Raw genomic sequence first — 15,022 nt, 5'->3', positions numbered from 1 at the left:
TATGTAAATATAATTACAGAACAGAATAGAGTACAGAGAAAATCAAATAAATGACCCATAAAAAGATGGACAAGGTGCACTATCAAAGTTATGGATTCCGTTTTAGTGAGGTCAACATAAAGATGAATAGCCTACATCTGGCTAAACGACTGCATCATTAAATTACATTTCTCTTGATGGTTAAAAATGAGGACTGTCACTTTAAGTATAGTAGAAAGAGGAGTGAGAAATGGCCATGGTTTGAGAAACAATGAATTCTATTTTAAATAGTGTGTGCTGGAGGAACCACAGGAGGCTGCTGACGGGAGGACGGTTTATAATAAAGCTGGAATGGAGTGAATGGAATGGTATCAAACACATGGAAGACAATTAACCCAATAAAGGTGCAACTGGCTACCTGTGGTAGAAACCTGTTCCCTTGGGTTATCTGCCTGGAGAAAGGGAATTACTGGACTACTCTCACATAAGGACTTCCTATCATCACCAAGGAGTGGTGAGTTTATCCAGAGAGGAAGAGGCTACGTGAGAGGCCTAAATGCTCCCCAGAATCTGTCCGTGTGAAAAATACAGCGAGAGGCAGAAAAGACTTTGGTCAACAAATAATGACATTTCTAATGTACTATGTGAGGCTTATTATATTAAATATAAATGTAGTAATGTTTAGGTTGTTACGAAGGTAAATAAATGGACGCATATGGCATTCAGGCAACTTTGAGAAAAACAATTTTATATCGGAGTTGTCGCTGCTGTTCACATGCGTATTTGCCCTCTTATGAGCTAGAATGTTCCAGCCTGATACCGCCTCCTCTCGCTTGCCTTCCGCCTTTGTGGACATTTATTCCCATTGTTATGCTGCATTCATAACCAAGTGGGAAGGTGGTAATTGCCAGTTGTGAAGTCATACATACCAGTTGCATGCATTCACGTGCTTTGAACTCGTTCAGAAACGCTGATTTAATAATGGCCACAAGCTGCATTAAGCATAAACTAAAAGTACAACTATCATGCATGTAAACACATTTGTGTTAAAAAAAATAGATTAATTAGATTGCTTTTATAAAATGTTATTTTTGTTGCATTTAACTGCAGAAAAATGTAATCAAGGTCAATTCCTGAGTAGGTGACGTCAGAGGTCAGCATCTGGGAGAAGTTGGAGCTCAGGGATGATTGACAAGTTTCCCACTAGTAATTACCAGTTGGAGGTAATTCCCATTCGTATGTGGTAAATACCACCTTCTCAATTGGTTATGAACAAAGCATACGAGCAGTCCAGCATCTTGTCAACATGTAGATAATCTTTGGTTTATCATTTATAATTTTTCCTTTGTTGATTGACTCTCCTACACTTCTTATTGGAATATAATTGATATTTTTGTAGAAAGAATTTAACCGTTTTTGAGACGTCGGATTTAAGGACATTTCAACATTTTTGGTTCACCTTTTTTGGTTTTGTGACCATTCAACTCTGGATTATTGAATTGACTGTTGACCTTCTATTGCTGGCTATAACCACTGATCCTAGATCTGTGGTTAAGGCAGGTAGTAAGACTCACCCCAGCCTAGGAGGTAGTACCAGTGTAGATGCTGCTCCTCGGCGAACACAGCCACCACAATGAGCGTGTGCAGATAGATCCCCTCACACAGCATCCAGAAGTAGTTACAGCCCAACATGTACATGTGGAAGAAGTGCAACACTTTACAGCCAACCTGCAGGGGATTAGGATCACAGAGAGTCACACAGAGACAATAACAACAACACAAAGCCCAACACTCAACCAGCCCTGACACAATATCAATAGTGGGGTATTATGATTTTCCGAGAGAAGGATGTTTATCCGTTTACTCCTTACTGCTCGAGCCACAGAGTATCCCTCGCTCCACATTTCAGATAGTTGTATTTGCCAGACAAAATAGACTGTTAAGCAGCCTATATTCTGTTCAATAATATCCCCACATTCTTGTCAGTCAACACCATACTATCATATGTCTCTTTCTGTCTTTTAAAGCCTTTCTATTTTTTTATGGGGTTGCGTCCCAAATGGTTCCCTATTTTCTACAAATAACGAGGGTTCTTCAAAGTGTTCTCCTATGGGGACAACCGAAGGACCCTTTTAGGTTATTGATAGCACCTTTTCTTCTAAGATGGGACTTGGTCAAAAGTGGTGCACTATATAGGGAACAGAGGCCCATACATATTAACTGAGGCTCATCCTCTAGTTTTTCCATGTTGAGATTCCTGGTTCTCAGCCCTCTGTCTCCAAGTGTGCTGATCTAATTAGAAGATACTGGCATTGGTATTAGCTAGTCTCCTGTCCCTGAGGTCTGTGTATGCAGCATACGCAGCCTTAAAAACCTGTCAGTCACCCACAAACTCTTAGCCATATGTCACCTCCTCCTCTCCCCTCTTCCTCCTTCTCCTATTTCTCCTGCGGCATTACATGTATGGTGAAAGACAGTTGACATTACTAAGGTCTATTGGTGTGATCAGAACACTTCATGGGAGCTCCCGAGTGGCGCAACGGTCTAAGGCACTGTATCTCAGTGCTAGAGGTGTCACTACAGACCCTGGTTTGATTCCAGGCTGTATCACAACCGGTCATGATTGGGAGCCATAGAGAGGTGCACAATTGGCCCAGCGTCGTACGGGTTAGGGTTTGGCCATGGTTGGCTGTCATTGTAAATAATAATTTGTTCTTAACCTGACTTGACTAGTTAAAACCTCAGCCCCATTTTTTCAATTTTTGCCTAAAATTACACCAGAATCTAACTGCCTGTAGCTCTGGACCTGAAGCAAGAATATGCATGTTCTTGATACCATTTGAAAGGAAACTCTTCGAAGTTTGTGAAAATGTTAAATTCATGTACCGTCATGTTTGAAATGCAAGAAAAAGGCCATAATGTATTATTCCAGTTTAGATTTGAGATGGCAGCAGTGTATGTGCAAAGTTTTAGACTGATCCAATGAACCATCACATTCCTGTTCCAAGTTTTGTATCAATACTGCCCAAATATGCCTAAATTGTTTATTAATACATTTTCAAGTTCCTAACTGTGCACTCTCCTCAAACAATAGCACGGTATTATTTCACTGTAATAGCTACTGTAAATTGGACAGTGCAGTTAGATTAAAAATAATTGTAAATAATTTCTGCCAATATCAGATATGTCTATGTCCTGGGAAATGTTCTTGTTACTTACAGCCTCATGCTAAACACATTAGCCTACGTTAGCTCAACAATTCTGCGAGGAATCCACCGATCCTGTAGAGATTAAATTTTAAAAACTCACACAAAAAACATCTCACCACTTCATAACCACAGCCTAATGTAATGGGACAGTCTGGATGGTTCTCAATGTTTTATGGAACAGAGTTTAAGGCACTCATGTCTGACGATTCCAAAGTGTGTCTCAAGTCTTTGCCCTACTTGACCTGAGCACTAGGGATCCACTCCTCTTTCACTACTGGCAGACTACTAGTCTCTGCTGTGATCCGCCAAAGAGAAAGAGACCTTGTTCTTTTTGTTCAGAGAGAGCTGAGTCTATTCTCCCAACAGAGCACCACATCCCTAAATCAAACATGCAGTCAGAACACAGACCGATCCAGTCTAAATTTGCCGCTCGAGAATTTCAACATGTTCCACTAAAGACATGTAGTATGTGCAACCAACTGTGATGGGATTTCTTTTCATCCCATCCCTGGAAATCAAGACCATGTTGTCTGAGGTGTGAAAGACAAACTACAATTTGGTTCTCTCGCTTTTCAAAACAAGCAGATTACAATAAATTTAAGACAGATTGGGAAAGGTGGTTCTGAGCCAATGCTGCTAGAACATAGCTATTCATAGTCATTTTGAAAGCTGTCGTTCCTTTCTCCCTGTCGGTTGGATCACCAGGGTCAGTTGGTATATCTGAATAAATCTTCCACTGTGAATATGCCAGTTGGATTAGGCTTGAAGTCTGTTTCTCCAGTGAGAAGGTGATGGTACGGGGAGAAGAGAAGAGACGCTGAAAATCAAACCCAGACGACAGTATTTTTCTGTGTCTGGCTATTTTAATTTTTTTTACCTTTATTTTACTAGGCAAGTCAGTTAAGAACAAATTCTTATTTTCAATGACGGCCTAGGAACAGTGGGTTAACTGCCTGTTCAGGGGCAAAATGACAGATTTGTACCTTGTCAGCTCGGAGATTTGAACTTGCAACCTTTTGATTACTAGTCCAATGCTCTAACCACTAGGCTACCCTGCCGCCCCAAACTGAAGGACATCTCTAAAGAGATGCTCCAATCGAGAGAATGATAACAGGACCTTACTGTATACATTGGGCCAGCAGTTTTTTGCTAACCATTTAACCTAACTGGGAAAAAACCGAATGTCTCTACTCATAGGCTATCCATCTCTACGAGCCCATGTTCTAGCTATTTCTCTACATTAAAATCATCTCTACAATTCTCAGACCTCTTAAAAAAATAACAAATAAAAAAACGTTATATTTTTATGGAACTGCGACTCTGTAACTCTGTCTGCTGAGTCACAATATTGTATAATAATAAGCTGATTTATTCAAATCCTTTCCATTGAAAGGTGGACAATGAAAATGTCTCTTAAAAGACAATACTGAAAGTATCAGAAAGGGATGATTATACCAGATACAGTAATGTCACATTCCATAGAGGCAGATTTACTATCTTCACCTTAACAGACCTCAGGATACAAAGAATTCACGTCTGACTGAAACTCAACGAGTGGCAACTGTTCAAAAGTCTGACAAATGAAAGAAGTCTGAGTGATATGAGAAGTATAGCTCTGGGCTGTCTGTTAATGGCAAAACACATTAAGATATGCTGAAAATAAGAAATTATATTCTAACGAACACTTTTAGAAAAAACAGCTGATATAGAGTAAACTCATTTGAATGAAATAAAATAGTGCTCGACGGCCACATCGTTTTTAAGAATTCAAACAAGTATTATTTTGAAATGGTCATGCGGTGCAACGCTGAGCAACACTGAAGAGTCGTACATTATATTTCCTCTTCCCATTGATCTTCTTGACCTTAAATGTGAAATGTATTTCTGTGATGTGTTTGACTGTGATATGGTTTGAGTGAAGTAAAGTGACACTTACTGGATTTCTTCCCACTACATCTGGGTTGTTGACCACTGCTATGAGGTAGATGAGAGTTAGGGCGGAGTTGAGGACATAGGAAACAAAGAGGTTCTTATGAAGCGTGATCCTTTGGCAGCTCAGGTTCCTGAGTGAAGACAAAGAAACAGCATAATAAAGTTAACATATGATGTGGGTCTGGCTGCGGTTACCCCAGCAGACATTCACAGTTACCCCAGCAGACATTCACAGAGAGAGCTGTCAAACAATTTACTAAATGACAGAAGCAAAATGATTAAGCTGATTATCTCATTTTTTTAGTGTGAAAATATATAAGGAATGCTGTCGATAACATAGGTTACAGAATTGTAAGTGATACAGAGTGTAAATTGTATGTCTGAAACGAGAGAACAAACTTCAATATAAATCGTTAGTATGTGAAATATGAAAAATAACTTCACAGTTAACAGTCACAGATGAGAATATAATCTGCAAAGCTGGAGGTAAATTATTCTTGTCATGAGAAACAATAAAAAAAAATAATGGGACTGTATGCAAATCGAATTTTAACATCATCAAAATAATGAATATTCATGATGAAAAATCCATTCTGCACGTTGCAATAAAAAACTAAATCAGCAACTTCAACATATTAAATCCTACAAAAAAAAGCTGTTTCAAGCTTTGATGAAGTAAACAGGACGATAAATAACATGAACCATTGGAATGACTAACTCTGGCCCATAATGACTTAGTCAGATGCTGCGGTCATCTGAACGAAGGATCCTCTTGTAAAATATAAATACAGATTGTCTTTCCATTCAGAGCATGCTGTAAACTGGTATAAGAATACACAGCAATTCTCTCAAGCAACACCAAAGAACTGAAATCATTTGCTTCGGTTCAGCAGTGCTAAATACTGGCACACACAACGTCCGACAATAAGTGGAATCAGTTGTCAAAAAAGATTATTGACGACTGTATTTGAGGTCCCTGTGGAGCTTCCTGATTCTCACGGAATCTGATACAGAAGCATATTAGTCACATAATAAGTAATTTACAAAGTAATCAAAAGCTCCATCATCCATATGGATGGCAGTGGAATCAAACAATACTATTTTCTATAAAAAGGTTCGGAGAGTAATGCCAAACACAAGCAATTAAAGATAGGATGGAACAGTGTTTACTGGAGTGAAAACACGTTGTGCCAAACCTGTGTACAGCAACAATGTCCTGTTATCTGTCTCCAGTCATTGGAAGCTAATGTAGCAGTCTTGCTGTAAATGTGTTGTTTATAAAAGAAGAAGAAGAAGAAGAAGAAGAAGAAATCTCAGCATGGCAGCATTAGTAAATGACTTATTCTGGGTCAGTGGTGTGTAATGTGTTTGAGAAAAAGGCTAACTTTAAATGGCCCAACAGAAGTAAAAGGACGTATTCGCAAAATATCTTCAAACTAGGATAAGCAGAAAATAGAACAGACAGAAGAACGCTCTTCATCTGAAGATGCTGTATGGATGTTCTCAGACTACACCTCTACAAGCTAAAGGAGTTTCAGGGAAACGTCTGGCATGCAAGGTACAGTAAAAGCAGGAACTACCAAAATGATAACCCCATGTACATTGACACTTTAATCAGACAGGCCCTGTCAAAACAGACAGCCATTTTATGACAACAAGCATCATGTATGCATTAGGACAGGATCAGACTGCACAGTGATACAATATTTTTTAAGCTAACCCAACTCTATTTTTCCACAGCTAGCTGGAGTATTTTTTGTCGGTGAGTCCTGGCAGTGCTGAAGTGGAGGCCATAAATAAGAAGTGCAGCTGTACTGCGTCAAATACCACTGTAAACTGCACATCTGGGAACATTAAGACTTTCAGTTTTAAAGGGATCAGCCTATAAATATAGTGCCATGATCATAAAAAGGATGTTCCCCTAAAAAGCAATGCTTTGCTTGCCATCTTTAAAACGTAATTGAGGTCATAATTAGCTGATCGCTTTGATCGTCCATTGATGCTTTACAATACCAAGAAAGGATCTATTCTATCTGATTCGTGTCATGACTCACAGTGTAGTTTGAGCGTTTACTTTTGTTTTGGATAGCGGCTAGTTGGCTACTAAGATATGCACCTGAACTATGTCTTAGCTAGATTTATGAGCAGGTATAAACTTTGCGGAACTTTGCAGTCTGTTACAAGACCTACTGTACGTTGGCTCACATTGCAGTCTGTTACAAGACCTACTGTACGTTGGCTCATATTGCAGTCTGTTAGAAAACCTACGTTGACCCACAGCTGCATTTGCTGGTTAACACCCTACTTGCTATATCCATTGAGATTTGAAACACATCAAATGTCAACATTTTGGGAATTTTCACATTGGCAACTGAGCCAAATGAGAACTATCCCAAGTCTATATTAACCAATATGATGCAGAAATGTTGTTTTTGCTCCTGCAGTTATGTCCCCCATAATGTTTATTCAAGGATAATGGCCTAATGGTTATAGACTCTTAGAAAAAAAGGTTGCAAAAAGGTTCTTCAGCTGTCCTCACAGGAGAAACCTGTTTGGTCCCAGTTAGAACTCTTTTTGATCCAGGTAGAACCCTTTTGGGTTCCATGTAGAACGAACCCTCTATAGAAAGGGTTCTACCTGCAACCAAAAATGGTTATTCAAGGGTTATCCTATGGGGACAACCAGGGGAACCCTTTCAGCTTCAAGATAGCAAAAAAATCAAGAGTGAATGGACATATTAATAACTTATCAACGGCTCAGACACGAGACGTATGTTGCAGGAACTCATAGGGAAAACCAGCCACGTCACGGACACCTACGTCTTACTTCCGGATAAGCTAAACACCTTTTTCGCCTGCTTTGAGGACAACACAGTGCCACCGACGTGGCCAGCTACCTATGATGGTGGGCTCTCATTCTCCGTGGCCGACGTGAGTAAGACATTTAAGCGTGTTAACTCTCGCAAGGTTGCCGGCCCAGATGGCGTCCCAAGCTGCGCCCTCGGAGCATGCGCAGACCAACTGGCATATTCAATCTCTCCCTATCCCAGTCTGCTACACCCATAGCGTCTTTCTTTTTCCCAACGCAGTTAAGCCAAAACCATATCACGTAGCGTGAAATTTCAGTCTCTGATTAATAACATTTGCCCATGTATTTCAAGATTGAAAAATATATAACATAATGTCGTGGACAGACCTAGCCACTAACGTCCCTTAACGCTCAAAGATAGATTCAATGGCTACGCCCCGTAGTCTATTCGTAGTCTATTATCAGGTAACAGTATATGCTTATTATTAATAATTTCTCAAATATGTATTAGCTAATCTTTCAGTGATTAGCTAATACATATTTGAGAAATTATTAATAATAAGCATATACTTTTACCTGATAATAGACTACGAATGATAATATAACAACTTATAACAATACGGAGCTAGTAACGTTACGTATCCTAGGTAAACTTAGCTGACCTCCAATTGAGGGAATTCAGCGGACATTTTTACAACTCTAAAAATAAATACATGGGCAAATTTGACCAATCATAATAACAATAGGCCTGCATTACGGTAGGCAGCTAATTGTTAAATGACACTTTCCATCCTTACCTAGGAAGGCCACTGTCTCTGCGGTGATCGCCTGTGAGAGAGACAACGTTAGCCAGCCAATGATAGCGTAGTAGAACGCCTCTCTGAATAACGGGGCGTAGTTTTGGCTTAACTGCGTTGGGAAAAAGAAAGACGCACCCTAGACCCACTTCAATTTGCTTACCGCCCCAATAGATCCACATATGATGCAATCACCATCGCACTGCACACCGCCAGTGTTATATCAGTTGAAACACACGGCCATCTTTACAATTCAGCTATCTCAAAGGAAACACATGGCCATCTTTACAATTCAGCTATCTCAAAGGAAACACATGGCCATCTTTACAATTCAGCTATCTCAAAGGAAACACAGGGCCATCTTTACAATTCAGCTATCTCAGAGGAAACACACGGCCATCTTTACAATTCAGCTATCTCAAAGGAAATACACAGCCATCTTTACAATTCAGCTATCTCAAAGGAAACACACAGCCATCTTTACAATTCAGCTATCTCAGAGGAAACACACGGCCATCTTTACAATTCAGCTATCTCAGAGGAAATACACAGCCATCTTTACAATTCAGTTATCTCAGAGGAAATACACAGCCATCTTTACAATTCAGCTATCTCAGAGGAAATACACAGCCATCTTTACAATTCAGTTATCTCAGAGGAAATACACAGCCATCTTTACAATTCAGCTATCTCAAAAGAAACACACAGCCATCTTTACAATTCAGCTATCTCAGAGGAAACACACAGCCATCTTTACAATTCAGTTACCTCAGAGGAAACACACAGCCATCTTTACAATTCAGTTACCTCAGAGGAAACACACAGCCATCTTTACAATTCAGCGATCTCAGAGGAAACACACAGCCATCTTTACAATTCAGTTACCTCAGAGGAAATACACAGCCATCTTTTCAGTTAAATAATGACAAGATGTTTGTTAAAGCACTCTCAGATCCTTAGGAGAAATATATTATACCACCTGAACTGTATCAATCGCAGTCAGCACCACCATCAATATTATCATAACTTTCATCATATTTATCACCACTATCATCATCAACATCCTCATTTTCATCACGATTAGATGTCTTCATCTTCACCATAATCACCATTATTCATTATTGTCATCATTATCACCATCATCAGAAGTATTCATTAATCATGTGGAAAAAAAAGCTTTGATAGTCCAAGACCGACTACTCTCCCTAATCAAACCAGTAGTTTGTTTCATAAAGAAAGCAACAGCAGCATCTATAATTACCTGAAGTAGAAGAATATGGCCAGAGAGATCAGGAGGGAGGCTATGGATAAGGCATGACCCACAATCGCCATGTAGTACAGGATATAGGCCATCTGGAAAATACAGATACATGACCATTAAAACAAATAGGATCATACAGTGGTGCATCAAGGACATTCATGAACCATTATAAACTGGGTGGTTTGAGCACTGAATGCTGTTTGGCTGACAGCTGTTGTATACCACAGGTATGACAAAACATTTCATACAGTGGTGCATCAAGGACATTCATGAACCATTAACACTGACTTCCATTTGCTACCCTGGTGTAACAAAATATGAAAGGGGTGAGACTAGGACCTTAAAGGTATACTTTGGGATTTTGACACACATGATTATGATTATCTACTTCCCCAGAGTCAGATGAACTCATGGATACTATTTTTATGACTGCGTTCAGTATGAAGGAAGTTTTTGCGAGACAATATTGACTAGTGTTACCGCAATGACAAAGTTTACAAGAACAGCTCAAATAAAAATGGTGTCCACGAGTTCATCTGACTCTGGGGAAGCAGATAAAGGGCTTCACTGCCAACATCCCAAAGTATCCCTTTAAGGTCTAGGACCTGGGTATTTCTGGGTCCTTAAGCCCTGTAGCACAGCTGGTTTTCATTCGTACTCTAATCACAGTTTTGACTAAGCCACGCTTGAACCATTTACCATGTAGAACAGTGGTCACTAACTGGTCGGTCGACTGGTCAATCTCCAAGCCATTCCTAGTCAATAACCATTTCTGTAAAAAAAAACTATGATAAAGCCTTGGGTTCCTATTTTTTAAAATTAGTTTTGCGTTGTTGGCGGCAGTTGCACTTGATTCAGTAGCCCTAGGGCCGGGAAGGCAAAGGGTTCCCATTTTGAACCATTTAATGTGTCTGTGTTTGCTAACTACCTCTCTCAAAGAGTGCAGTGTGTAAAGTCAGAACATCTGCTGCCTCAGCCACTGCCTGTCACCAAGGGTGAACCCCAAGGCTCGATCCTCGGCCCCACGCTCTTTTCAATTTACATAAACAACATAGCTCAGGCAGTAGGAATCTCTCTTATCCTTTATATGCAGATGATACAGTCTTATACTCAGCTGGCCCCTCCCTGGATTTTGTGTTAAACGCTCTACAACAAAGCTTTCTTAGTGTCCAACAAGCTTCTCTGCTCTTAACCTTGTTTTGAACACCTCCAAAACAAAGATCATGTGGTTTGGTAAGAAAAATGTCCCTCTCCCCACAGGTGTGATTAATACCTCTGAGGGTTTAGAGCTTCAGGTAGTCACATCATACAAGTACTTGGGAGTATGGCTGGACGGTACACCGTCCTTCTCTCGGCACATACTGTATCAAAGCTGCAGGCTAAAGTTAAATTTAAACTAGGTTTCCTCTATCGTAATCACTCCTCTTTCACCCCAGCTGCCAAACTAACCATGATTCAGATGACCATCCTACCCATGCTAGATTAAGGAGATGTAATTTATAGATTGGCAAGTAAGGATGCTCTTGAGTGGCTAGATGTTCTTTACCATTCTGCCATCAGATTTGCCACCAATGCTCCTTCCCTGACACATCACTGCATTCTATACTCCTTTGTAAACTGGTCATCTCTGTATACCCGTCGCAAGACCTACTGGTTGATGCTTATTTATAAAACCTTCTTAGGCCTCACTCCCCCTATCTGAGATATCTACTGCAGCCCTCATCCTCCACATACAACACCGTTCTGCCAGTCACATTCTGTTAAGGATCCCCAAAGAAAACACATCCCTGGGTCACTCGTCTTTTCAGTTTGATGTAGCTAGCGACTGGAACGAGCTGGAACAAGCTCCAACAAACATTCAAACTGGAATAAAACCAATAGAACAGGAGAACGCATATTATGAGTAAGTCTTATCCCAATCTCTTCATTCAAAGACTCAATCATGGACACTCTTACTGACAGTTGTGGCTGCTTTGTGTGATGTACACAAAGCAGTTGTTGTCTTTACCTTCTTGCCCTTTGTGCTGTTGTCTTTGCCCAATAATGTTTGTACCCTGTTTTGTGCTGCTACCATGTTGTGTTGCTGCCATGTTGTGTTGCTACCATGTGTTGTCATGTTCTATTGCTACCATGCTGTGTTGTCATGTGTTGCTGCCTTGCTATGTTGTTGTCTTAGGTCTCTTTATGTAGTGTTGTCTCTCTTGTCGTGATGTGTGTTTTGTCCTATATGTCCTACAGCCCCCGTCCCTGCAGGAGGCCTTTTGCCTTTTGGTAGGCCGTCATTGTAAATAAGAATTTGTTCATAACTGACTTGCCTAGTTAAATAAAGGTTCAATGAAGGTAGAACTCCACCCACTTGGCAGGCCCAGAGAGCAAATCAAGTGCACCTATAGGTCTTCTGCTGGCCAATCAGATAGCTCAGATCACTGTGTCTGCAGAGTTTCCTAGAACCATAGACTGTAAAAGTCTGTAAAAGACTGTAAAATATATATATTTTCTAATTCACCTTTATTTAACCAGGTAGGCTAGTTGAGAACAAGTTCTCATTTACAATTGCGACCTGGCCAAGATAAAGCATAGCAGTTCGACACATACAACAACACAGTGTTACACATGGAATAAACAAACAGTCAATAATACAGTAGAAAAAGAAAACAAAAAGTATATATACAGTGAGTGCAAATGAGGTAAGATAAGGGAGTTAAGGCAATAAATAGGCCATGGTGGCGAAGTAATTACAATATAGCAATTAAACACTGGAATGGTAGATGTGCAGAAGATGAATGTGCAAGTAGAGATACTGGGGTGCAAAGGAGCAAGATAAATAAATAAATACAGTAAGGGGATGAGATAGTTGGATGGACTGTTTACAGATTGGCTATGTACAGGTGCAGTGATCTGTGAGCTGCTCTGACAGCTGGTGCTTAAAGCTGGTGAGGGAGATATGCGTCTCCAGCCTCAGTGATTTTTGCAGTTCGTTCCAGTCATTGGCAGCGGAGAACTGGAAGGAAAGGTGGCCAAAAAATGAATTGACTTTCGGGGTGACCAGTGAGATATACCTGCTGGAGCGCGTGCTACGAGTGGGTGCTGCTATGGTGACCAGTGAACTGAGATAAGGTCGGGCTTTACCTAGCATAGACTTGTAGATGACCTGGAGCCAGTGGGTTTGGCGACGAGAGTGAATCGAGGGCCAGCCAACGAGAGCATACAAGTCGAAGTGGTGGGTAGTATATGGGGCTTTGATGACAAAATGGATGGAACCGTGATAGACTGCATCCAATTTGTTGAGTAGAGTGTTGGAAGCTATTTTAAAAATGACATCACCGAAGTCGAGGATCGGTAGGATGGTCAGTTTTATGAGGGTATGTTTGGCAGCATGAGTAAAGGATGCTTTGTTGCGAAATAGGAAGCAGATTCTAGATTTAATTTTGGATTGGAGATGCTAAATGTGAGTCTGGAAGGAGAGTTTACAATCTAACCAGACACCTGGGTATTTGTAGTGTTGGAATCAGCTAAACTTTGAACATTGAGATATTAAATGAATGATAGGAAATGAAAGAGACTGGGTGTTATGTTAGAAGTTAATGGTTCTCTGAAGAAAGACAGAAGGCTTTGGAATGTGTTTGATGGAGGAGAGGAGAGTGATGGGTTGATATAGGGAAGACAGATGGACATCTGTGTATTAGATGAAAGAGGGGTTGAGGTCAGGAGGTGAGGACAGATTCTCTTAAGAGTAATACATGTTTGGAATCCTGTTACCCTCTTTATTAGCTTCCTGTAGAGCCATAACATGTGAGGATTGGAGAGAAAGAGGAGTGTCTTAAGTGGAATGTATATAAACTGTGAAGTCTGAAATGTTTTGCTGTCTGATTTCAGCTGTACAGAACCTTTGGGTTGAATAAACTTGGTTAAAGCTTCTCTAGTGTCCGTGGGTTATTTACTCTGAAAAATAGGAACCTAACAGTAGTTATCCACATATTCTAAGTCAGAGCCGTCCAGAGTAGTGATGCTGGGCGGGCGGGCAGGTGCGGGCAGTGATCGGTTGAAGAGCATGCATTTAGTTTTACTTGCATTTAAGAGCAGTTGGAGGCCACGGAAGGAGAGTTGTATGGCATTGAAGCTCGTTGTCACGCCCTGGTCTATATTTATTATGTTTATCTTCATTTATTGGGTCAGGCCAGGGTGTGACATGGGTTTATTTGTGGGTTGTTTCGTCTTGGGGTTGTGTGGGGTGTATAGCATAGTCTATGGCTGCCTGAGGCGGTTCTCAATCAGAGTCAGGTGATTATCGTTGTCTCTGATTGGGAACCATATTTAGGTAGCCATATTCTTTGAGTGTTTTCGTGGGTGATTGTTCTTGTCTCTGTGTCTTCACCAGATAGGACTGTTTAGGTTTTCATGTTTCCGTTTGTTGTTTTTGTATTGTTCGTGTTTTTTCGTTCTTCAATAAATATGTCTCAAAAGTACCACGCTGCATTTTGGCCCGCTCCTCCTTCAACAGAAGAAAGCCGTAACAGAATCACCCAACACAACAGGACCAAGCGGCGTGGTAACAGGCAGGTGCAGCGAAAGGAGGAATGGACATGGGAGGACGAATTGTTTGGAGAAGGACCCTGGGATCAGCCTGGAGAATATCGCCGCCCCGGCGAGAGCTGAGAGGCTTTGGTATGAGGATAAGCAACAGCGGCAGCAGGAGCAACAATATTGGGACTACACTACTTGGGAGGAAATAGACAGGTGGGTGGTCGACCCAGGGAGAGTGCCGGAGCCCGCCTGGGATTCACTGGAGCAGTGTGAAGAAGTTCACAGGGAGTATGGCTACGCCAGGTAGGAGACCTGCGCAAACTTCCTGTGCTTACCGGGGGGCTAAAGAGACCGGGCAGGCACCGTGTTATGCTGTGGAGCGCTCGGTGTCTCCAGTGCGGGTGCATAGCCCGGTGCGGTACATACAAGCTCCTCGTATTGGCCGGGCTAGAGTGGGCATCGAGCCAGGTAAAGTTGGGCAGGCTCGGTGGTCAAGAGCTCCAGTGCGCCTG

The 15,022-nt window shown here is 41.1% G+C and overlaps 1 protein-coding gene across 1 annotated transcript in view; it reads right to left on the bottom strand.

Moving 5' to 3' along the window:
* calcr (calcitonin receptor) overlaps window positions 1–15,022 on the bottom strand; it is a 74,962-nt gene that overhangs the window by 28,464 nt on the left and 31,476 nt on the right. Inside the window, exons 8-10 of the mRNA XM_064979829.1 lie at window positions 9,987–10,078; window positions 5,125–5,251; window positions 1,554–1,707 (exon numbers count right to left, since the gene is read on the bottom strand). Coding sequence (XP_064835901.1) covers window positions 1,554–1,707; window positions 5,125–5,251; window positions 9,987–10,078 — 373 coding nt within the window. The remainder of the gene's footprint in view (window positions 1–1,553; window positions 1,708–5,124; window positions 5,252–9,986; window positions 10,079–15,022) is intronic.

Source organism: Oncorhynchus masou, chromosome 12, assembly GCF_036934945.1.
Source record: "Oncorhynchus masou masou isolate Uvic2021 chromosome 12, UVic_Omas_1.1, whole genome shotgun sequence".
Lineage (NCBI taxonomy): Eukaryota > Metazoa > Chordata > Actinopteri > Salmoniformes > Salmonidae > Oncorhynchus > Oncorhynchus masou.
This window is presented reverse-complemented; position numbering and strand designations above follow the sequence as displayed.